Genomic DNA, 25,788 nt, shown 5'->3' with positions numbered 1-25,788 from the left:
ACAGCTGGAGGAGTCAGAAGACCTAGGTTCTGATCCAACTACAGTGCTCACAAGCAGTTGCTGAGCAAGTCGCTCAATCTGTCTATCTCACCTGTATCATCCAGAAAATAAAGGGATTGGAAAGAAAGTTCTGAAGTCAATGTGGCACCTATCAGAATCTCAGTGTTTTCTTACTATGTTCCTCAACATTCAAACAGCACATTCTATGTTTTTGAACACCGGGGAGAGAACAGCACAGTGTGCAATAGAAGAAGCTAATGATTGTAAGTACATTAGTAGCAGCCGAACCTGGAGGAAAGGTGGGAAGAGTGTCATCATGGGAAATGAGGTGTGCACTCTTCTCTTCATAATCATTCTGCCTCTTCAAGGATCTGGGAGCAGATACAACTCAGCAAGGATTGGTGCTTTTGCTAGACAGCCTCTAGGTAGCTTAAACCCCACATCTATTGCATTTCCTGCTTCTAATTAGTACATACAAGCTAATGTATAAAATGTGAAAAAGTATTAAGAAAATGAAAATTATCTATTTTATCACCTAGTGATGACTACTAACAGCCTATAATCTTTTTTTGTTACACATACAATTATTTTTCAAAGAAGTATGTATAGTTTTATATCCTTTTTTTGTGTAGCATAATTCTCATTGCCATTTTTTCATTTTTAGTGGTTGCATATTTTTCCATCAAAAGATGTAGCATCACTTTACCACTCTTTAGAGCCTTCCCAATTTTTCATTAGGGGAAATGAACATCCTTATATACTAGTTTTTTTGCTGAATCATTTCCCTATGCTAGGTTGCTAGTATATTACCAATTCAGAAGTTATAAACTTGTAAAGGATTTATTACCAATGTTTCCAGAAAGATTTCAACAATATACCCTCCAATAGAATGTAAGAGTGCTTCCTCATTAAATCCTTACTGGTATTAAGTTTAAATAAGAAGAATCACAAAAGTAGCAGGTGAAATGACCCAATAACTTAAAATTTCTCTTTCTTGAGTTAATGGTTGTGTTGGGCCTCTTTCAAGTAGTCACTGACATCTATTTTTTTTTCTGAGTTGACCATATTATTTGCTCACTGTTTGCATTTTTTCTTCCTATTGATTTGTAAGTTATTTATATAAAAGTTTTTTTTTTCTTTTTCCTTTAGAAGTGAAATCAAGGCTTAATTTATCTGGTTAAGTTTTATAATTTTCATTTTTTTTTTTTTTTAAGAGGCAGGGTCTTGTTCTGTCATCCAGGCTGGAGTGCAGCGGCACGATTGTAGCTCACTGCAGTCTCCAATTCCTGGGCTCAAGCAATCTTCCTGCTTCAGCTTTCCTAATAGCTAGGACTGCAGGCGTGTGTCACCAGGCCATGCTTTTATAATTTTTTGTAGAAATGGGATCTATGTTGCACAGGCTGTCTTGCACTCCTGGCCTCAAGTGATCCTCCTGCCTGGGCCTCCCAAACCACTGGAATTGCAAGTGTGAGCCACGACACCTGGCCTATCTGCTGGTTAAGTTCTTTAAACAGACCAGGTAAAATGGAGGTTTTAATATCTAGATTCTCATGTATATCTGTGTAGTTTTATTAATGTCCTCTCCTCTTGTTCCTCATTCCTCTTTCATAGTAGTAACAAGAGAAAGCTCACTTCAGTCATTTCAAATCCAAATGTAACAATGCAGAATTAAAAAATGGAAACAAGCTCTTGGAATTAATCATTTATCACAAAATGAACAATTTCAATTCTTAAACATACAATCACTTTTTTTCATACTAACTCAAAATGAGTAAACAGAATTGTATTCAAACTTTACAAATATCATTTACATTTAGCCTGAGATTAAGCATGAGAAAGTTCAACCTGAAGTTAGACTTCATTGCCCAGTTAAGCATCTGAAAATAAAGCTGAGAATGAACATACATCATCAAACAAAGCATTCCAATGAAGTCTGGCAATGAATTGTGACACAAACTGAACTTTAATTTGCTCTGGTCCACATGATCTTCAGAGCCTAAAAGTTCCTGTTTTTTAATAATGATGGAAAAATATCTGCAAATGATAAATGCATGAAGGTGTGACCAGATGCAAAATTTTAGTTCAACATTTCTACAGCAGCTGCTTTAGGTGACCATTAAAAAACAACTCCCCAATCCTTACTGTTCAACATGTACTTGAAAACATGCAGCAGCATGGTACAGTTTATTAAATTTATAAATATCAGTACCTGTAATAAAATATAAAATACTGACTATTCCTTTTTCAAATATTAAGTCTCTGAATGCTTCATTCATCCTTTGGTTTCAAACCCATACAATGCACTCATATTACATTGTAGATTTCGAATGGAGACAGAACACTGTACATCTGTTGGGGAAGGTGGGGTGCTGTGGGAATACCAAAGCACTACATCATAGAAAGTAAACGTTGAAGCAAAAATACTTTCTGAATATATACTGTACATTATGTAAACACACATTCAGAATAAGAATCAACACAAGCCAAAATATTGTTTTCTAGGAAACCAGAATCTTCTTTCTTTTAAATCACACACTGAAGATGCTTTTTTGTTAAGAAAAAGAATGAAGTCTGTTCCTGTATTTGCTTATGTGCTTAGATATCTTGGAAATGAGTAATTATTACATTCATTTGCTAACGGTTTATCCTCTGCTTAGTTGGCTGGCTGTTGCAAACACGGAATACAGAACTATTTCAGTCCCTGTTTTTCATTTAATACTAGTTAAGTAATATATAATTAATTCATCTTTATTAATCCATTATTAGTAATATAAATAGATTAAGTGAAGCAGTGAATTTCAAAATTTGTGCAGGGGAAACTAGTTGATAATTTGTTTCCAATAAGGCTGGTAGCAATTAATTACTACAAAGTTTGTCCAAGCTAGTATTGAACCCCTGATTTAGCAGGCTGAATCAAAGTGTATAGTTAGGTACTTCTAATTCCTCTATTACTGTGCAAATCTAGAATTTCCTATGTAAAAGACAGTGCTGGCAGCATCAAAGCCCTGTAATAGTATGAAATACTGATTAGGATTTGAAATGAAGAGATATTATATGAAGACATGTGAATGTCTTAATGATGGTATCATAGCAACGGCCTCAGAATTCCCTTACTGAAACAGAAACTAAGACAAATCATTATTCAATAATCTTCTGAGCCAAAAGCCTAAGTTGGAAGCAAGTGATAAAAACACAAAGCCAAAGATGCATTTTCTATGACCATATGCAAGAATTTTAAGCTTTATATCAACATTCTGTACCAGCACCAGCCCCTCTGAAAGGAAAAAGTGTAGTCATGACTGTCCATCCCTTTTCAAAGCTTCCAGTCTTTGAAGCAGTGCGTTTCCAAATGCTTCTCGGTAGGCGGGGCTGAGTGTATCCAACAAGGAGTAGACTGTTTCATGGTAGGGAGTCTGTAAATGATCATCTACCTGGTCAAAAGCATAGCCTACCACCTACAAGAGAAATGCAACAGTGAATTCATTAGTTTTCATGTTGGTACAGAAAGCAAAATCCAAGTGTTTATGTGAGTAATCATCCTTTCAAAAAAATAAATTATTTCTTTTCCTAGCCACTAGACCACCAGATACATGGGTAACTGAGTGAAACTATTTCTCAAAGTCAGAGTATACACATTTTAAATACAACCTTTAATACTTCAGCAACTTATAATGTATAACACAGAAACACCACTAAAATGCTCCCTATAGAATTTTCTTCAACATTTAAAAGGTTTTACTTAGAAGCTCAAGGAAATGCAGAGAATTTGAAAAGCTACACAAAAATGGTATTTCATTTTCATATTCTAAAACATGCATCTATTATTTACCCCATTTAATTCCACATATATTGAGGGTCCACTATATTAAGTACTATAATAGGTAATATATCATTAGTTCATATTTTTATCATTATTTTTCACTTCTTTTATAAACAATTCTAGAAATTATTCCTAATAATTTAGTTTTAATAATTAGTTGTTAATTTTAATAATTGTTTATTAATAATTGGTTTAATAGTTTATTAGTTTTAATAACTGTTTAGCTTTATTATTAGTAATCTGAAAGGCCACTTTCACCTAATATATTTCTTACCTGACAGGGAATAAATGCTCAATTCTGTGAGATAAAAGAGCATGTTAATGTGTTTTTTTTTCTTGGTAGGGGTACACTATTTCTGGAGGTATTTGCAATACCAGGTCGATGTGTGAAGTTAATGGAGCAAGAGCCTATTCTATCTCTCTGCTCCAAAAATCCATTTAATATATTGTCCTTAGATAGAGGACATAACAGATATTAAACTGATAAGAAAAGATACTCCAATTGATCTTAGGCAAAAGGCTGACAGGCCATGTGTTTTTCTTTTTTCTTTTTTCCTGTGAACACAGCTACAACTTTTCTTTTTGACAAGATTATAAGGTATATCATGGTTCACCAACACAATATAGGGCAAAATTAATTTAGTTTTTGCTGACTTAAGTTTGTACATTCCCTATATAAATCCTAAATTTTTATGACATCTATTTAAGCCATAGGAGGTGAAAGTTTGTGTTAGAAATAGAAGCTGAGTTTTTTTTTTTAATGAAAAGCAGAGGCAGACACCTAAGGAAAATGAATCACACCTCTTCAGATCCATGCTCGATTACTGCACTCTCTACAGTGGAGTACAGTTCAGTTTGCCTTCTTCCTCTTATCCCTGCTAGACTGTGATCTTCCTGGTGGACAGGGATCATGTCTTATGCATGGTTTGATTTTCAATTGCTGACACAGGATAGTTGCTCAATAAATGTTAACTGAATCAGACCGAAAAACAAACAAATATTTGAGCACCTACTACATGTCAGGTTTTACAAATGGTTCAGATCTTTCTGTATCATACAGTCATATAATTTATTCCCCAAATCGTTTTAAGTTTTTTTTAAATCTCCAAGTTATAGATTAAGAAGCAGGAACTCTCTCAGGGGTAGACGGACTCACTCAAGATCACTTAAATTCACATTTAAGACTGCTGACTCTCTGATCAGAACTCCTTCTACCTCTCCACAGTCAACTTAGAATTAACCAACACAAGACAGAATTAGCTTACTAATTCTGTCATTTATCTCTACTTCTGATTTAAGATTCACCTCTAAATACTCTGAGCTTTTAGTACAAATTTAAGGATGTGAAAAGAAGTGCACAAAAATTAGTTAATTCAGGTACTACGCTTAAAGCTAAGCAGCTATCTTTGCAGCAGCTGTGAGGGAACTGAGGGTAGTACAGATGCTGGCCTTGCAATTTGCTCCATCAAGGAATATACAGTATACACGACTCATCTTCAGCAAAGTGAATCCAGCGAATTAAAGAGATGTTTATGTACTTGATATCATGTGACATTCTTACTTGCTTAGGCAGGCCTTGCTCACCACCTTATGATAATGTACAATTACTTTGAATAAATATAGAAACACAGAAATGTATGACATTTTCTAAGACTGAAGATTCACTGATTAGTAAGGTTAAAACTAGATTTTAGATTTTCTAATGTCTATCCCTTTGTTCAGTAGGTCAAAGATTTTATAATAGTTTTTTTTTTTTTTTTTTAAACAGGGTCTATGTACCCAGGCTGGAGTATAGTGGCCCAATCCTAGCTCACTGCAACCTCGAACTCATGGGCCCCCTCCTAAGCCTCCCAGGTAGCTGGATTACAGCAAGTGCTGCCATGTTGGGTTAATTAACAAAAAATATATTGTAGAAACACGGTCTTGCTATGTTGCCCAGGCTGGTCTTGAACTTCTGCTCTAAAATGATCCTACCAGCTTGGCCTCCCTAAGCGCTGGGATTACAGGTAAGAGCCCGCAGGTCTGGGCTATAGTTTTTTCTTTTTTAATTAAAAGTTGCTCTCAGGTGATGTTTTCTACTATTCTAAACTCATGATTTTGGTTTAACGAATGGAAAGGTTAATCTGCCTAGAAAAGCTCTCATAATAAAGAGATACTCATAATAAAGGGTTAATGGGACACTCTTGGAAATCTGGGGGCGGAATGTTCTGCTCTGATTTATTTCTGATCTCAGAGTTGGAAAACAGTGTTGTCAAGTGTGTTATTTTAACAGAAGCGACATTTTCAAGAGGTTGACGAAAATCTTTTCAAAACAGTGACTGCAAAACCCATTCAATGCAAAGAATGTATGTATAATTCTGGTGAACACATTTAGCTATAGATGAGAAATAAATTAGTTTTGGGGGTCATGATTAAAACAGTCACGCCCTGCAAATCAAATGTTTTTCAAAAAAATTCTGTTTCCCCATATCGATCAAAAGCCTTTAAAATTAATAAAAATTTCTAGGTTAAAAGTTTTTCTTAAAAAAATTTGGAAGCTACTGAATATCCAGTTCTCTTTTAACACTCTTCCCCTCCCCACTACCCCTCTTTTTGATAAAGTGGTAAAGACATAAATAATTTTTTTTTCTAAAAGGAAAAGTGAGTTACCTTGAGACCTGCTTCAGTGAGTTCTAGGCAATATCTGTTTCTTTCCTTTGTTTCCACATTGATATAGGCCACATCATCCGCACACCGCAGGCTTTTCGAGACAAACATGTTGTTAACAGCAAAGAGAACATCATTTACAACTGCTTCAGCTTCTAGCCTCATGTCTTTCATGTCAGTTCCTTCAAAACCGTTCAGCTCTGAACCTTCTTCAAATCCTGACATACTGCTTAGCTCCATGGGATTACAGTCTGTTTCCATTCTGTAAAAAAAAAAAAAAAAAGCAGTTATAAAATTTGTTTATAGAAAGACATTCAAACTACTACATTTGATTAAAATTAGCTATGCCTTACAATTGCTACTTAGTACAAAACACTAGCTAACAATTTTTAGGAAAAATACTATCTAAAAACATTTCTAGTGGTTTTTCACAGCAAAATCACCGACACCCATAGATCTTCAAAAAAAAGAATCTCCCTTCTCCACTTACCCTCAACAGGTCAATTTCCATATTGATAAGCATTTAAAATATTGTGTTTTTTAGCTATTTTGAGTAATGCCTCAGTAACAATCCTAGTACATATTTTTAAATGTATAATTATTTCTCTAGGACAGATATTTAGGACTGAAATTGCTGACTCAAAGGACATACTTATTTTAACTTTTAATAGATACTGTCAATTTACCCTTCAAAAAAACAAAAAAAGAGAGTATGACTTATACTTTACCAATAGAATATGAGGGACTGTACTCTTTTTCACCTCTTTCCAATTCTTTTAAATTTTTGCCAATTTAAGAGGCAAAGAATGATAGCTCATTGTTTTAATATGTATTTCCTTGAGTAAGCATCTGTTTGGATGTTTAAAGGATAGTTTTAGTTCTAAGATCATACAGTTGCAATAAGCAGAAATGGAAATAAATCTAAATTGCATGAAATCAGAGTGCAAGTCTTTACCTACCACAGTAGGTCTCAGTAGCTCCTTTTATGACTTCTGGATTGGGGTTCTGCTCTAGGCCTTCCCCATACCATGATTACATTTTAAAAATCCCCTAAATTCTCGTTGTATCTGAATTTAACTCATCCATCTGGAATTTATTTTGCATAACTTTATTTTCCAAATGGATAGCCAACTGTACCAATACCATTTACTGAATAACTCATCTTTTCACCATTAATTTGAACTGACCCAAATGTTATATTTTGAAAAATATTATTTCTAATTTCTCACGCTAACTTGATCAAATATTACTGCCAGGCTGCTATGTGGTTTTAGCTTTTCTTCTGTAACTGGGGTTAAAAAAGATCTTCCTGGCTATATGTATTGTTAAAATTTGAAATGTATGAATGAGAAAAGTTAATTAATGTGAAAGTGCTTTGGAATGTACAAAAGGCTTTACAGAACAAGTTATGGTGAGCTATTGTGCTTTCTTTTTGCTTGGCAGGTTTTAAAAGTAGTTTCACTTCTCTGATATGGATTAAGCATCTGCTGTCGTGAATGAAGCATAACTCTTCACTCACTCACATATTCAATCAACATTCATTTCCTATCTACTTGGGCACTGTGGTCAAGGTCTAGTCCCACCCCCTCACCACACTGGAGTTAGATTAGACTGGTAATAAAGTCATTGTATTTTAAGAGACAAGGTCTCACCATGTTGCCCAGGCTGGCGTGCAGTGGTTATTCACAGGTGTGATCACTGTGCACTATAGCCTAGAACTCCTGAGCTCAAGCCATCCTACTACCTCAGCCACCTGAGTAGTTGAGACTACAGGCTCAAGCCACCACACCTGGCTCTTAAATGCATTTTTAGAAGGAGTCTCAATTTTTTTCTGACAATATGGACACCGATCTGGTACACTGCACAGTCCATTGCTATTTCCAAGTTATGCCCTATTTGTGTAATATTCAAAATCCTTCAAGATAGTGACATTCAAAATCCTTTAAGCTAGTCATTAGAATTACCTGTAAGAGCTTATAAAATTACAGATACATTTTCCTCACTGCAGAAAAACAAAATCAAAATCTCTGGAAGACGAGTTATTTTTTTCAGAGCTCCTTAGTGATTTTGCTGTGCAGCCACTGCTCTAAATTATCAGCAAAAATCTTAAGAAGCTGGAGTTCCTACAGCTGAATGTCATTTGCACATTACAAAAGTCAGAACTACTTGCTGAATGCAATTTATAATAACATATGTAAAGCTATTTCAAAAAATTACATAGCAAATGTATAATGTATTCCTCCAATCCCATTTCAATTAATATTGTTTTAAAGACTCTTTATCTGGTCTCTCACAGCACTTTACAGAATTAGTCACTCGCTACAAACAACAGAAGTTAATTATAAAATTACCAATTATTGCTGGAGCAATCTGTTGGGTAACTGAAAGCTCAAATTGACTTATTATATAGGAAAAAAAATTTGGCTTTCCAAATTTTACCTTATTCCAAAAATAATCAGTATACTGCTCAAGATTATATTTGGTCTTATACATACAAAATGATCCCTTTCTTTTTTACATAGTTTTGAAGATTTAGAAATGACTACTATAAATCTCTTGACATCATGAATATCAAACATCTTAATTTTGCTTAAGTTATCAAGTACTTCAATTGGAGATGTCAGAAATAATGATCATTACATAAAAAGATGTTTATATGAGAAAGTTTTACATTTATAAAGCTTTTTTTTAAGCAAGAGTGTAATTCATTGCAATTAGGACCTTGATGATGCAGGAAGATCAAGAATCCAGTACTTGAAGGGAAGGAATCCTCACAGGTCAGTGAAGTAGGTCACCAGACAGTTGTGATAATCAGCACCGAGCTGCAAAAAAGAGGAAGACACCTTTCCTAAGACTGAACTTTTAAGACACTTTCCCTGAAATGTCTTTGAATAACATACAATTTAGAACTTTTGATGATACATATAAATTAAAGTAATGGAGCATTACATAAATAACATTTTTAGCTATTATTTTAAGGTATGATTACAACTTGTTTTTTGTTGGTTGAAGCAGGTTCTTGATTATTTACCAATATCCTTTTCCCTGCCTATGACCACCCATATTTTCCAAGGGCAACCATAATGCTCCCTTCCCGTACTAAGTAAAGTAACCAAGCAATTTGGCTGAGATTGACTCCAATCCCCAGATACAGACTCTTCAAACTAATTAATACATGAAATTCTTCCTGGTCACTTTACTTTTTTGAGACAGAGTCTCACTCTGTTGCCCAGGCTGGAGTGCAGTGACATGATCTCGGCTCACTGCAACCTCCGCCTCCCGGGTTCAAGTGATTTTCCCGCCTCAGCCTCCCGAGTAGCTGGGATTACAGACCCGGCTAATTTTTGTATTTTTAGTCAAGACAAGGTTTCACCATGTTGGCCAGGCTTGTCTTGAACTCCCGACCTCAAGCAATCCGCCCGCCTCAGCCTCCCAAAGTGCTGGGATTACAGGCATGAACCACTGCACCCGGACTTCTTGGTCACTTTAATCAGAATAGTTCAGTCACAGCACACAGCTCAAGCTGTTCCAAGTAGCCATGTTGAGATGGGGCCACTAGCCCAAGCATGATGCTGACAACAGAAAAAAACAGAGCCAAGAGATTCACAGAGAAATGTGGCCAGAGCCCATGCTGGTTTCCCAGGATTTGCACTTTTCAGTTATCGGAGCCAACAAATTCCTATTATCTTACGGGCAACAGAAAGCGTTCTATTGGATTTAGGAGTCTACCCATAATGAAAGGCAGTGATTGATTTAGCTCTACAACAGCCCTATGAAGGTAAAAAGGTTTAGAAAATGGAGCTCGGGTGATGATGATGAATATTTTTGTGCCTGCCATGTAGAAAGTGCTTAATAAAAGCTTTATAGATAAATATCCAAAATCTTTGGATATCAATTAGTGTCCTATTGCTACTATAATAAATTACCGAATTAGTGGCTTCAAATAGCACACACTTATTCTCTTACAGTTCTGGAGATTAGAAGTCTAAAAGCAAGATGTCAGCAGGTCTGTATTCCTTCTAGAGGCTTCAGGAAGGAATCTGTTTCCTTACCTTTTCTCACTTCTAGAGGCCATCTGAATTCCTTAGCTTATGGTACCTTCCTCAATCTTTAACATATATAAAAACATTCAAATGACTTCTTTTTCTGCTCTTCCTTTTTTTTTGGAGAGTTATTTATTTACGAGGCAGGATCTTGCTGTCGCCTAGGCCATAGTGCAGTGGCACAATCTCAGGCTCAAATGATCCTCCCACCTCAACCTCCCAAGTAGTTGGGACTGCAGGTGGGTGCCATCAGGCCCGGGTGATTCTATTTTTTGGAGAGACAGGGTCTTCCTATGTTTACCCAGGCTAGTCTTGAACTCCTGGGATCCAGCAATCCTCCTGCCTTGGTCTCCCACAATGCTGGGATTACAGGTGTGAGCCACTGCGCTTGGCCATAATTTATTTTCAGTGAACACATTTGATGGGCAACATAAGGTGCTAAGCAGTTTACATGCTTCTCTTAAAAGGAAGCCTAGAGGCCGGGCGCGGTGGCTCACGCCTGTAATCCCAGCACTTTGGGAGGCCGAGGCGGGCGGATCACGAGGTCAGGAGATCGAGACCATCCTGGCTAACACGGTGAAACCCCGTCTCTACTAAAAATACAAAAAATTAGCCGGGCGTGGTAGCGGGCGCCTGTAGTCCCAGCTACTCGGGAGGCTGAGGCAGGAGAATGGCGTGAACCCGGGAGGCGGAGCTTGCAGTGAGCCGAGATCGCGCCACTGCGAGTCTCCGTCTCAAAAAAAAAAAAAAAAAAAAAGGAAGCCTAGAGTACTTGCCAAGCCCATTGCCTTCTCTGGAAAGGTTTCTGAATCATAGGTTTCATGCTTTGTATTTTAATTCCAGCATCATCATAGCAACATGTACTGGGGATGGGTATTCCAATTAAAGGCACCATCTCAAGGTTGGCAAGGGGTTTATTTATGTCCCAAGTCAAGAGCTTTGTCCCAAGTCAAGAGCTACTTCCGGATGGTGGTCTAGCTAATCAGATGCTCTCTCAAGGAGTTTGAAAAGAGCCAAAAACCATGAAGTCAGTTAGCTGGTGATGACAGGAGTTACAGAGGCAGAGCAGTGAGCAGCTAGGTTGCTATGTTGACGGACACTTGAGAAGCAGCTTCCACACTTTGGATTATGTACCCCAGAAGGTAAAAATATTTTGAGCAGACACCTTATTATAAACACTTATATAAATAGTCTGCCACAATTAAAATATTTAAGACATATAAATATACATTTAAACAGAAGGTAAAGATGGAATATAGATATATTTTCTGCTCAATGGATTATCTGTGTACCTGACTAGAAGCCTGTACCATTGAGGATGAGAAAATACACGCCCATTTCAGCGAAGGAACAACCACTAGAATTACTATCAACACTTTAGAACTGCCATCAGGTTACCAGAATGGTTGACTTATCAATGTGAATCCTGTAAAAATCTTTGCTTTCCCTTTTTGTACACAAAACAATTTATCATCATATAAGAAATTCTAAATGAATGGAACTTTCTGTGATGACGGAAATGTTCTTTATTGTTGCCCTCCAATACAGCAGCTAGTAGCCATCTGGAGTTTGGCTACTGTGATGGAGAAATTGAATTAAAAATTTATTTAATTTTGGTTCATTTAAATTTAAATAGCTAGTGGCCACTGTATCAGATGGCACAGGTCTAGACCTCTGTGAAAACTTGCAGATAATATAATAAGCAGAGTTTATACTAAGGTTGAAAAATCTCAGCAGATGTAAAGGCACTGAATCAAACTTTATATATGAGTAGCAAAATTTGGAACTTGAGATATAATCGAATCCTAATTACTGTATGTAAAGGAATCAATCATCATTGTTTCAAATAGTAAAAACTAATGAATCATTATCCTATGTTTTATAATCTTGTCTACTTGGATTCTAAGTTTATTAATCAAATATCATAATCCACTCTGTACCTACATAGCCGACTTTTTTTAAGCACTAGAATACTAATAAAAGATATCTACTGGTAGCTTGCAGTCTACTTTGGGAAAGAAAACAGGCACATGAAATATTTGCACAAATATTAATGCCATACACACACATCATAATTATTCTCCCCAAATGTACTTAATTGTGAGTGGCAGATAATTACAGAAAACAATGATATGTCTTCATCCTACTACAAACTCTTATCACTAAACTTGTATGAACCTGAGTTGGGCACATAATCTCATTGGTCTTACGGAGGTCTCATCTACAAAATAAGGTAAATAGGCAGAAAATTCTTTACTGTTCTAAGAGCTTTGACATTCTATAATCTATGACGTAATGGTTAGTTATGATGGGGCTTGACTAAGGGTACAGGTCAGTCAAAATTGGTTTGGAATGAGCATGAATAAAGAGTTATAAATAAGCAAAAAGGTCTTGAGAGTTGTGAAAAATTCTGTGTAGGGAACAAAGTATAAGCAAAGGTCAGCACAGGGTGTGGCAGGAACTAGTCGGGCTAAAATACAAGGATATGCAGGGATGGCCCAATCTGACAGCATGCTGACACCTAGAGAGAGGAATTTGATTTTGATATAATAGGCTGTTTTAAGGTCTTGGGAATGGAAATACAAATATCTTTTTATTTAATATGGGTTTCTTACTGGCAGTATGTAGTGTGGTCCTGCTTTTTCATCCATCTGGCAACCTCTTTTAATTGGGGTGTGCTATTAGTATGAATACTTGTCCCCTCCAAAACTCATGTTGAAATTCAATTTCCAATGCAACGTGGCAGCACCAAAAAGTGAAGCCTTAAGAGGTGACTGGGTCATGAGTGCTCTACCCAAAGAGTGGATTAATCCATTTATGGATTAATAGTTTAATGGGTTATCATGCAAGTGGAACTGGTGGCTCTGTAAGAAGAGGGGGAAAGATGTGAGCCAGCACATTCAGCCCCCTCACCATGTGATGCCCTGTGCCACCTCAGGACTCTGCAGAGTCCCCACCGCCAAGAAGGCCCTCTCCAAATGTGACCCCTCTACCTTGGACTTCTCAGCCTCCATTACTATAAGAAATAAATTTCAAGCTGGGTGTGGTGGCTCACGCCTGTTATCCCAGCACTTTGGGAGGCTGAGGTGGGTGGATCACGAGGTCAGGAGTTCGAGACCAGCCTGGCCAATACGGTGAAACCCCATCTCTACTATAAATACAAAAATTAGCCAGGCGTGGTGGTGCATGCCTGTAGTCCCAGCTACTCAGTAGGCTGAGGCAGGAGAATCGCTTGAACCTGGGAGGCGGAGGTTGCAGTGAGCCGAGATTGCGCCACTGTACTCTAGCCGGGGCAACAGAGTGAGACGCTGTCTCAAAAAAAAAAAAAAAGAAAAATAAATAAATTTCTTTTCTTTATACATTTTCGAGTTTCAGGTATTCTGCTATAAGCAACTGAAAATGGACTAAGGGTGTTCGGACCACTTACATTTGATTACTGTAATTATTGATATAGTTGAGTGTGAATTTGCTGTCTTGCTATTTGTTTGCTTTTAGTCCCATCTGTACTTTACTCCCTTTTCCTTATTTTCCTCCTTGCTTTTGAATTAACCACTTTTTAGGATTCTATTTTATATCTTTTGGTTCTTATTAACGATATTTTTTGTTGTGTTTTTGGTGGTTGCTTTAAAGCTTATAGTATACATCTTTATCACAACGTACCTCCAATTAATACTATACTACTTCATGTATACGAACTTTACAAAATACTACATAGCATTTGCTATTTTTGTCACATATTTTACTTCTACATAAATTATAAACTTCATCATAATGTTATTATTCTTGCTTTAAAGAGTCAATTATTTTTCAGAGAGATTAGATAATAAGTCTTTTTATATGTAATATATAATTACCATTTTTTGTGCTCCTTCATTTGTACTGATCTATATCTACATGTATTATCTGTATCATTTTCCTTCTGCCTGAATAACTTCTTTCAACATTTCCTGTAGTGTAGGTCTGCTGTTGATGAATCCTTTCATCTTTCCTATGTCTGAACTAGTCTCCCTTTCATCTTCATTTGTGAAAGATGTTTTTGCTGGGTAGAGAATCCTAGGTTGACAGTTTTTTTTTCTTTCAAGTCTTTAAATATGTTTCTTGGATGCAGTAGCATACACCTGCAGTCCCAGCTATTTGGGAGTCTAAGGTGGAAGAACTGCTTGAGCTCAGTTCATGACCAGCCTGGGCAAAATAGTAAGAGCCTGTGTCTCTAAAATAAAAAAATTAAAAAGATGTTTCTCGACTATCACACCTTGCTTGTCTTGTTTCCCATGAAACATTTGATGTGATTGTTATCTTTGTTCCTCTTGGTGTAGTTTTTTCATGTTTCTTTTCCTTAGGTTTCATTGAGATTCTGGAATCTGTAGGTTTAGAGTTTTCAACAAATTTGGAAAATTTCTGGCCATTATTTCTTCAAACATTTATGTGTCCCTACCCTCTTTGGGGACTCTAATTTTATGTATATTAGTCCAAGTGAAGGTGTCCTATTCCTCATTGCTGTATTTATTTTTTTCACTGTTTCATTTTGAATTGTTTATTGATATGTCTTCAAGTTTGTTAGTCTTTTCTTCAGTATCTATTCTATTTGTGTCTTTTAATCTTTTAAACATATTTTCCATGTCTTTGCTTAATTTGCTCAATCTTTTTTCTAGCTTTTTGAACATATAAAATACAGCCATAATAAGTGTTATAATGTCCTGCCTACTAATTTCAAGTATTATTTCTGGGTTACTCTCAACGGACAGATTTTTCTTCTCAATTGTAGGTTATATTCTGCTGCTCTGCATGCCTGGTCATTTCTGACTGGATGCCAGACATTGTGAATGTGGTGCTGAATGTTTTTATATTATTTTAAATATTATTGAATTCATTTGGTTAGACGCATGGTGAGAAAAAATTTAAAAAGTAATAAATATTGTTCAGCATTGTCCTGGGAGGTAGTTATCTGGAAACAGCTTGATCTTTCTGGGTCTTGCTTTTAGACAAGATCTGCATTTAATCTCTAATTAATTCTGTCCCATTACAGAGGCAAAACCTTTCTGAGTACTCTACCCAATGCCCTATGAATTATGAGGGTTTCTATTCTGTGTGATAAGAATGGGAATTATCCCTGGTCCTGCTTTAGCTCAGAAAATTGTTTCCTCTAATTCTTTTTTTTTTTTAATGGAAGAACAGAAATGATTATTAAACACATGAAAATACACTCACAGTTAGAAATTATAGAAATAATTAAAATGAGGTAACATTTAACATCTTGCAGATCAGTAAAACATTTTCCTTTTTGAGTCTATGCATAAAAAAATTTATAAATCAAGTATTATTGAGGATGCAGAACACAGAACATTTAGACACTGAGTGGGAGTGTAAACTGGCACAACACTTTGGAAAATGATTTGATATTATCCAATAAAGATGAAGATCCAGCAATTTACTCTCCAAAGAAATGAGGAGATGTATAATTTTCATATCACCTCTGCTTCAGAAAGTCCCAAACTGAGTATCCTCCTTTCTTTTTTTTTTTTTTGAGACAGAGTCTCGCTCTGTCACCCAGGCTGGAGTACAGTGGTGCTATCTCAGTTCACTGCAATCCGGGCCTTCTGGGTTCATGCCATTCTCCTGCCTCAGCCTCCTGAGTAGCTGGGATTACAAGTGGCCACCACCGTGCCTGGCTAATCTTTGTATTTTTAGTATAGACGGGGTTTCATCATGTTGGTTAGGCTGGTCTCAAACTCTTGACCTCAAGTGATCCACCCACCTCAGCCTCCCAAGTGTTGGGATTACAGGCGTGAGCCACAGCACCTGGCCCCTCCTCTCATTCTTTTTGGTAGTTCTTTCCCCAGCCTAGGGCAGTGAACTCATGAATTAGTATTCAGCTGCAGGCTGGAGGGAGACCCTTTCTATATCTTCACAGTCCTTGCTTTCTGTGAAGCTATTTACTTTCTAGTACTCTGTCCTAGCTGCCTTGGCCTTCTTGGGTTTCCAGCTCTATGTCCTCAATTCAGGGAGACCATCAGGCTTTACCTGGATTTTTCTTTCCAGTGCCATGCCTGGCTCTAGGCAATACAATAGGGCAACAGGCTCACCATATTTGTATGATGCTTCTCAGGGATCACCTATACTACTCTGAACCAACTTTTACCATCTTGTTGTTTGTTTCATTAATGAATTAAATGCATTTTGACACATGCTCACCATATGTTTTATGAGATCCATGTTTTTAACTTAAAAAATTTTATTTTAACACGACTTTGAAGACTTTTAGTCCTCTAAAATTCAGCTCAGACAAACCTATTTCAGGATTGTGTATCTGCTCTCAAGATGGCCAATCACTGTATCTTCCTGAACAGCATCTCTGCTTTGGTACTGCTGTACTTAAGCCTCATGGCAAATAATTTTTGTGTCTGTACTACTACAGACCCATGAAGATGGGAGCCTGTGATATACACATCACCAGCACAGTGTCTGGCATAAAGCAGGACTTCATTGAATATTTCCTGAATGAATAAAACAGAAAATTCTAACTCTCTGCTTCTCAAGTGTGATACTCGGCTCTGTGACAAGGAGTATACAAAGACTCAGGACAAACATGGCAGATATTCTTGGAAAATACATATCACTGTTACTATATCAATATCAGGAAATATTACAGAACTGCCTAGAATTTAAATGAAAAAGTACACAAATGTTTGGATGTCTCAAGCCACATCCTCTTTAGATTATACCCCTATGCGTCTAGGGTTTCCTTTGCCTCTAAAAGGTACATTCGAGTGAGGAATATTGGCATGAAAAATACGTTTTAGAAGTATAGCCCTAACCCAAGGAATTAATTCAACAAGATGAAAATTTCAGGCACCGTGTCTGGCAGTATCAAGTTAACAAGCAGAGGCAGGAGCTGGTAAAAGGATACAAGGTTAGGGCTGAGTTAGGCCTTCTCTAAGTTTTTGCAACTCTTTCCACTTCAGTTATGCTATTGCTCTTTGTTAAAAATTAATTGTTGATAGTTTTGGCTGGGTGTGGTGGCCCACACCTGTAATCCCAACACTTTGGGAGGCTGAGGCAGGTGGATCACTCAAGGTCAGGAGTTTGCGACCAGTCTGGCCAACATGGCGAAACCCTATCTCTACTAAAAATAGAAAAAATTAGCCAGGTGTGGTGGCACGTGCCTATAATCCCAGCTACTGGGGAGGCTGAGGCGGGAGAATCCGAGAGGCAGAGGCTGCAGTGAGCTGAGATTGCACCAGTGTACTCCAGCCTGGGTGACAGTGAGACTCTGTCTCAAAAAAAAAAAAAAAAAAAAAAGATTGTTGATAGCTTTCATTTTTTAATATTCTAATTTTCCTATGGTGAAAAGAAAATGATTATGTTTTCAATAAGAAAAAACAATTTAAAAATTGCAGTCTTTTGGAAAGTATAGGGTGTAGGAAGCAGAAATCTTTTTCTTAGAGAAGTCAGGTTATTATTCAGACACTTAAAATAACTGGTAGCATCAGTTACAAATAAAACAAGAGTTCTGAATTTATCTGCATTTCCAACAACTGTTTTGAAAGTAAAGATGAATAAAGTTTATTAATTATTATCAGCAAGATTTAGAATTTAGGCAAAGCTAAAACTCAATTTAACCTTTGTTTTCTGTAACATAACATTTAATCTGTTTTCAATAGCTTACAGATGTATATATTTGTTTTGAAATAAAACATTTTAATTCAGAATCATGTGTAGTATCACAAATATAAAGTATTTGTAATTCTAGTAAGAATGGCTATTTTCCCATTTATGCACTGGTTTATAAAATTATTCTCCACCCCATTTTCAGCAATAACACAGACATATTTATATTCTAGTAATTATAAATCTAGACAACAGAATTGTGCTTATCTTAGTCTCTCTGTATTGCTGTAAAGAAATATGTGAGGCTGGGTAATTTCTAAAGAAAAGAGGTTTATTTGGCTCATCGTTCCACAGGCTGTACACAAAGCACAGTGCCGGCATTTGCAATGGCCTCCAGCTGCTTCCGCTCGTGGTGGAAGGGGAGCCAGTGTGTGAAGATCACACAGTCAGAAAGGGTGGAGGTGGGGGAGATAGACAGATAGGTAGGTAGGTAGATAGAGAGCAGGAGATCCAGGCTCTTTTCAACAACCAGTTCTGTCAGAAACTGAGAGTGAAAACTCACTCATTCCTGGGAGAAAGACACCGAGCCATTCATGAGAGATCCACACCTCTCCCACCTCAAACTGGCCCCCCAACCCTACCCCGCCCCAACCCCCTGACCCAAACAGCTCTCACCACGTCCCATCTCCAATAGTGGGGATCATATTTTGACAAGAGACTTGATGGGGCCAAACGAACCATATCCAAACCATAGCCTTCCACTCCTCGCTTCTCAAATCTAGTGTCCTTCTCACATTCAAAATACAACCATTCTATCCCAATAGTCCCCAAGTCTTAACTTGTTCTAGCACCAACTCAAAAGTCCAAATTCTTATCTGAGACTCAAGGCAAGTTCCTTGCAGCTATAAGCTTGTGAAGTAAAAAACCAAGTTATTTACTTCCAAGATACACAATGACGGAAAAGTCATTGGATAAATGCTGTTTTCCAAAGGGAGAAATTGGCCAAGAGAAAAGGGTAAGAGACTCCATGAGAATCTAAAGCCCATCAGGGCAGACATTAAACCTTCAAGTTCCAAAACCTCCTTTTAGCATGTCGTGCATCCTGGCACAGCGGTGTGAGGGGTGGGCTCCCAAGGCTTTGGGCAGTCTCATCCCTATGACTCTGCTGGGTACAGCTCATGTGGCTGCTCTCATGAGTTGGACTCAAATGCCTGAGGCTTTTCCAGGATGAGGGTGCACACACAGTGGCTGTGCAATTCTGTGGTCCCCATGGCATTCCTGTTCTCACAGTTCTACTAGGCAATACCCCAGTGGAGACTCTCCCTCGGGGCTCCAACACCACATTTCTGCTTGGCAATGTCCTAGCAGAGTCTTTCTGTGACACCTAGGCCTTCTGATACATCCTCTAAAATCTAGGTGGAAGCTGCCAAGCCTCTGCCACTTTTGCATTCTGTGCCCCAAAGTCCTAACAACACATAGAAGCTGCAAAGACATACAGCTTGCAGCCTGAGCTGAGTACCTGGAGCCCTTTGAAACAGAACTGGAGCTGGAGCAACCAGGATGCAGGGAGCAGCATTCCAAGGTGGCACAGGACAGTTGCGCCCACAGCTTTGACTGTGGAAACCATTCTTGTCTTCTAGACTTGTGATGAGAGGGACAGCCTAGGAGATTTCTGAAATACCTTGAGGGCCTTTTCCCCATTGTCTTGGCTATTAGCACCTGGCTCCCTTTTATCTGAACTAACTGGATTCTTCTCCTGAAAATGCTCTTTCCTTCTTTAACACAAGGCCAGGCTGCACATTTTCCCATATTTTTATGCTCTGCTTTCCTTTTAAATTCCAACTTTAGGTCATTCCTTTCCTCCCATATTTAATTGTAAGCTGTTAAAAGCAGCCACGCCACTTCTTGAACCCTTTGCTGCTTAGACATTTCTTCTACCAGATACTCTAGGTCATCACTCAAGTTGGGCCTTCCACAAAGCCCTAGGGTATGGAGGCAATGCAGCCAAGTTCTTTGCTACAGTGTAACAAGGGTGATGTTTGCTCCAATTCCCAATAAGATCCTCATTTCCATCTGAGCTCTCCTCAGCATAGCCTTTACTGTCTATATTTCTATCAGCATTTTGGTCACAACCATTTAACCAATCTCTAAGAAGTTCCAAACATTCTTTCATCTTCCTGTTTTCTGAGCCCTTCAAGCTCTTTCAACCTCTGCCCATTACCCAGTTCTAAAGCTGCTTCCGCATTTTCAAGTCTCTTTATATCAACACCCCACTCTCAGTACCAATTTTCTGCCTTAGATGTTTCCACTCATGACAGAAGGGGAGCTGGGATATGCAGATCACATGGTGAAGGAAGGAAGGAGGGAGGGAGGGGAAGTGAGAGAGAAAGAGGGAGTAGGGGAGAGGGAGGGAGACAGATATACAGAGAGTTACAGAGAGAAAGCCATTCATGAGGGATCCACCCCCATGATCCAAACACCTCCCACCAGGATTCACCTCTAACACCAGGGATCAAATTTCAACATGAGGCTTGGTGGGGCCAAACCATATCCAAACCATAGCAGTGCTTTTGTTGATTAAGGAGGGAACTCAGAAGAAAGAAATACACAGGGTTAATTTGAGTTTTTACAAACTGTAAATAAGCAGCAACACTGGCTGGGTGCTGTGGCTCATGCCTGTAATCCCAGCACTTTGGGAGGCCTAGGTGGGTGGGTTGCTTGAGTCCAGGAGTTCGAGACCAGCATGGGCAACATGGTGAAACCCTGTCTCTACAAAAAAATACAAAAATTAGTGGCACAAGCCTGTAGTCCCAGCTACTTAGGGGCTGAGGTAGGAGGATCGGTTGAACCTGGGAGGTTGAGGCTACAATGAGCTATCGTGCCACTGCACTCCAGTCTGAGTGACAAAATGAGACTCTGTCTCAAAAAAAAAAAAAAAAAAAGAGTAGCAATACAACCTTGTAAACCTTTCCTTCGAAACCAGAAACTGTAAATGAGACTCTAGGAAAAGACACTCAAAAATGGAATGTAAAAAAAAAAAAAAATTCCAGTTATTACAGTTTCTTATTTCTATATAATCCTCTAGGAAATAAGTATTACTTGGCACTATATTTAAAGTACATTCTAACAAACATAAATCAATATCTACAGAGACATAAAATAGAAAACCTCACTGCTTTCCATTTAAACTCCAAATTGGTTCTCTACCAGATCCTAAGCAATATTCTGTTTCTAGCAAAGAGACAAAAATTGGAATACTTGACAATTGCTATTATTTATTCTGGTAGGTTGTATCACCTGATGTAAAGTTTCCATAAATGATTCCTTAAAACATCATACATAAATTATTTAGGAACCAGCTCTTTCTCCATAATTTTTGGGTGGTGTTCGGGTGTTTGTGTTTTTGGAGGATTCATACAACTGGTTATTATGACATTGATTACTAAATCGTTTATTCTTTACTTCCTAATTTATTAGACTATTTTGTTTCATTACGAGTTCAGAGCATCAAAGAGCTTTGTCCTTGATGACAAAAAAATGGGCAAAGACAGTCATATATACTTAGTCTGACAAAAGAACAGCCCCAGAAAGATTTCAAGAACATATGGAGTGCAAATTTTCACTTTGAAAGTCTGACCTTTCAGTTGACATTGTTAACAGTCAGCTGAGGCCAGGATACGGTATCTTAATCATGATTACCTTTATTTGTATCACACACTACAACCTGGTAAATCCTCTCAATATGAACAAGGGGCCAGGAAGGTGTGATGGTTAACAGGCTCTCAAGCAGACTGACTGGGGCTAGAATTTTAGCTTGGCCACTTAATTTACTCTGGGACTTGGAAAAAGATGTTTTAATCTTTCTCAGTTACACATTCCTCCTCTTTAAAATGATGTTAAAATAGCATCTACCTTTAAGTGATATTGAGAGAACTAAATGAATGAATACATGGAAAGTGCTTAGAACTGTGCTGGGCAAACAGCTGAAAAAATATAATCTATTATATTAAAAGTATTTAACACTATCTTTCAAGAAGAAAGCCTGACCCTGAAGCTCAAGCCATGTGGCTCCAAGTTAGGTGCTCTTTACATTATGTGGGGGATTGGCTGCTGCTGTGTTGTACAATTCCTCCAAGAGACGTGAGGCGTGGAGCCCTGACAGCGTCGTCCTGTTACCTCAGGTGCAAGTCGTAAAAAAAGGTCAAATACATCTGCTTGGCTTTTCTTTCATTTCCCATGTTAACAGATTTCTCTGAAGGAGGATTATTTTGACATGACCCATTTAGCCTCTGGCATACAGCCTCTCACCTGTCACTTCAAACTTTTACATAATTCTTAATAAGCTGACAATATTCGGTTGGGTAATTATTTTCTTTTTTAAAATTTATTATTATTTTTTGAAATAGGGTCTTGCTCTGGCACCAAGGCTGGTTTCAAATTCCTGGTCTCAGGTGATCCTTCCGGCCTTGGCCTTCCAAAGTGCTGGGATTACAGGGGCACGTCACCACACCTGGCCAGGGTAATTATTTTCATCTTCCTTAATTAATGCAAGGTGTTAACATTTTGTGACAGGTACTTTGTCTTTGACAAAACACAAAAATGGCACTGTGATTTGAGATGAGTTTGTACCCTACTGTAGCCAAAGATATCATAATGACAGGTCCTAAACCTTAACATTTATACTGAATTTCTCCTAGAAAGCATAAAGTTTACAAGGCAACACGCAATACTCTGAATAGAGCATATTTGTTATTGCAAAACCTTCATTTTAATTTTCCTTTCTGATATTTGAAATTGCAGGCACTCTATGGATAGCCCGAATGCAATTCTATATTGAAAAAGGAAACCACTTATTTAATAACTGCTGAAAGAAGTCCAAATTGTATCTATTTGTCAGAAGTCTATTTCAAACCTTCCAAAGCCTATTCTAATTTCTTGCAAGATCCCACCTTTGCCTTTTCATACCACCTTGTTTGTATTCCTTTTATGGCAAATATTAGAATTATTATTTACAAACATGTCTTATCTTCAAAATATATCCAGAATCCAACTGCTTCTAACTAATCATTTTCACCGCTACCGCTTTGGTCCAAACCACTGTCATCTTTTCCTTGCATTAGGGTGATATCCTTCTAACTGGTTCTGCTGTTTTCACTCTGGCCCTCCCACTTCCACACCAGACTATTCTTAACACAGCAGTTAGCATGATCCCATAGAAACTTAGGCCATACTGTGTCACTCCTCTCCTAAATCCACCTCACCCAGAGTAAAGGCCAAAGTTCTTTTTATTTTTTTAAGATAGAGTCTCACTCTGTTGCCCAGGCTGGAGTGCAGTGGCACAATCTCGGCTCACTGCAACCTCCGCCTCTCGGGTTCAAGCAATTCTCCTGCCTCAGCCTCCCAAGTAGCTGGGATTACAGGTGCACGCCATCACACCTGACTGATTTTTTATATATTTTTGGTAAAGACAGGGTTTCACCATGTTGGCCATGCTAGTCTTGAACTCCTGACCTCAAGTGATCCGCCCACCTCGGCCTCCCAAAGTTCTGGGATTACAGGAGTGAGCCACTGTGCCCGGCTCCAAAGTTCTTATCAATGGCCTAGGAGGCCCTACATGATGTGCTTCCTCTGCGCCCCGCCCGCCCCACCCCACCCCCAACTGCCCAGCTTCTACTTTTTCCTTCACTCACTCCTGATGTTCCCTAAATTCATCAAGCATTCTCCCGTGACAGGGCGTTGCACTTGCTGTTCCCCTTGCGTGGAAAACAACTCTTCCAGGTATACATGTGCCTCACTTCCCAGCTTTCTCCAAGTTTCTGCTAAAATGTAATCTTATTAAATAAGAGAATTTCTCTTACCATCTCATATAAAAATGGCAAGTCCCTTCTCTCTTCCCCATCTCCACTCCCTTTACATTGCTTTCGTTTTTCCAACAGCCCTTATCACCACAAAGCATATTATTCACTCATTTATTGTATGTCTCCTCCCTTCAATAAAATGTAAGTTCCAGGAAGGAAGAGATTTATCTGTTCACTGCTGTATTCCCAGTACCTAGAACAGTGCTTGGCACACAGAAGGCAATCAATAAACATTTACTGAATAAATGAACAAACTTCCACTTTATTGAGAGAAAGGGTCTTGCTCTGTGGTTCAGGCTGGAGTGCAGTGGCATGATCATAGCTCGTACGATCCTTTCTCATATTTGAAATTGCAGGCACTCTATGGATAGCGTCCATGCAATTATGCAGCCTCAAAGTCCTGGGCTCAAGCGATCCTTCCGCCTCAGCCTCCACAAGCAGGTACCACCATGCTTCAGTTTTAGAACATAAACTCCTTGAAGGTTCGGCCTGATTCTTGACACTGTTCACATGATCAACTGTGGTGACTTTCATTTAATGGACCTTAACAAATATTTCTGAATGAAGAGCAAGGGAATCTAAGTTACTGAGAATACTTGAGATGAGTCTACAAAGAATGAGGGAAATCAACAATCCAAGCAACTGCATACAAAGTACCCTGGTTCTAAAACGAAAAGGTGGTTGTGGAAAGGGGAACCAGATGTTTCTCCATCTACCAATATTTTGGGCTGTATTTCCAAGGCATTCATGAAAGTTGCCGAGACAGTAAACATTTCACTCCTTAAACTGGTCGTCTTAATTCACTGTGATTAAACAGCTGTATGTTTCAGGACTCTGTTCAGGTTCGTGCCCTACTCATATCATTTAATCTTCCTAACAAATCCATGCACATAAGATTTTAATCCGCTCACACTCGGCAAAGGAGGCAACGTGGGCTCGGGGAGGGCAGTGGCCGCTCAAAGTGGCTGGGCGGCTAATAGGTGTCAGTGCCGGGATTCTAAGCCAGGACATCTGGCTTCTGGGCCATAGAACACCCGCACCCAGGCCTTTCGAGGTTGACTTAACGGCCGGCTCCGCCTTTGCAGGAGTTACCTCCCAAAAGACAGAAATACGATTGCGCAGACTGCCAGAACAGCCCAAGTTCTTCACCCAGGTTCCCGCGGGGTCAGGAGCCTTTAGCATTTCTCAAGGAATGCAGTTTTGCCCACAGATGCTTCGAAAATCCAAGTTTCCTGATCGTTGCTATGACACACCCAGGATTAAGCGAGCGTATGCGAGAAGCGCTCTGCAAACCGCCAGGCAAACGGCAAAGAAGAAGCTGCCTCAGAAACAATACCTGAATGAGGCGGGGGCCGAAGAACTTGCTGACAATGGGCACCGGTCAATGCTCGGGTGCGGGCGGGGATGCTCGAGAAGGGCTCCAGTCCTCCCAGCGGAGACGGCGGAGCCCCAAGTGTGCGTTTCCGGGGCGCCGAGGTCTGAGGGGAGCCGGGAGAGCCAGGCCAGCCAGACCGGCCCCCAGACCCCTCTTAACACGGGCGCGGGGCCCCTGCAGCCTGCCGCCCCTCTCGGCCCAGCCCGCTGCATGGCGTCGCGTCCCCATCCGGAAGGCCTGACGGCCCGCCGGCGCCCCGAGCCCCTAGCTCTTCTCGGGGGCCGCCCCTCACCCGCAGCCACCCCGGCTGCCGCTCACCTGCGCGCCCGGCGTCCTCTTCTTCCTCCCTCCGGAGGCGACTGGAGCCGACCGGCGGTGCCGCCCCCTCCCTCCCCGCCTTCGCCCGCCCCGCCCCCTCGGAGCCGGAACTGCTCCAGC

General features: G+C 39.1%; 1 protein-coding gene and 1 non-coding gene across 2 annotated transcripts; both read right to left on the bottom strand.

The window, feature by feature from the left end:
• Positions 1-1,689: 1,689 nt before the first annotated feature.
• Positions 1,690-25,770, bottom strand: GSKIP (GSK3B interacting protein). The gene is made up of 4 exons (XM_034938085.2): positions 25,669-25,770; positions 9,188-9,288; positions 6,470-6,728; positions 1,690-3,455 (listed from the first exon to the last, which is right to left on the bottom strand). Exons 3-4 carry the CDS (start codon positions 6,725-6,727, stop codon positions 3,294-3,296), a joined length of 420 nt encoding a protein of 139 aa, XP_034793976.1. The 5' UTR covers position 6,728; positions 9,188-9,288; positions 25,669-25,770; the 3' UTR covers positions 1,690-3,293.
• Positions 4,161-4,352, bottom strand: LOC112437108 (U2 spliceosomal RNA). Its single transcript, XR_003025770.2, has one exon. It is a non-coding gene; the product is annotated as a U2 spliceosomal RNA (small nuclear RNA).
• Positions 25,771-25,788: the final 18 nt, after the last annotated feature.

This window comes from Pan paniscus, chromosome 15 (assembly GCF_029289425.2).
Source record: "Pan paniscus chromosome 15, NHGRI_mPanPan1-v2.0_pri, whole genome shotgun sequence".
NCBI classification, from domain to species: Eukaryota; Metazoa; Chordata; class Mammalia; order Primates; family Hominidae; genus Pan; species Pan paniscus.
The sequence above is the reverse complement of the archived record's forward strand: the minus strand, read 5'-3'. Positions and strand labels throughout refer to the sequence as shown.

Coding starts and splice junctions, on each gene's coding strand:
- GSKIP (XM_034938085.2), bottom strand. CDS start 6,727: ATGGAAACAGACTGTAATCCCATGGAGCTAAGCAGTATGTCAGGATTT. Junction 3,456..6,469: donor TCACTGAAGCAGGTCTCAAG/GTAACTCACTTT, acceptor TTTCTCTTGTAG/GTGGTAGGCTATGCTTTTGA.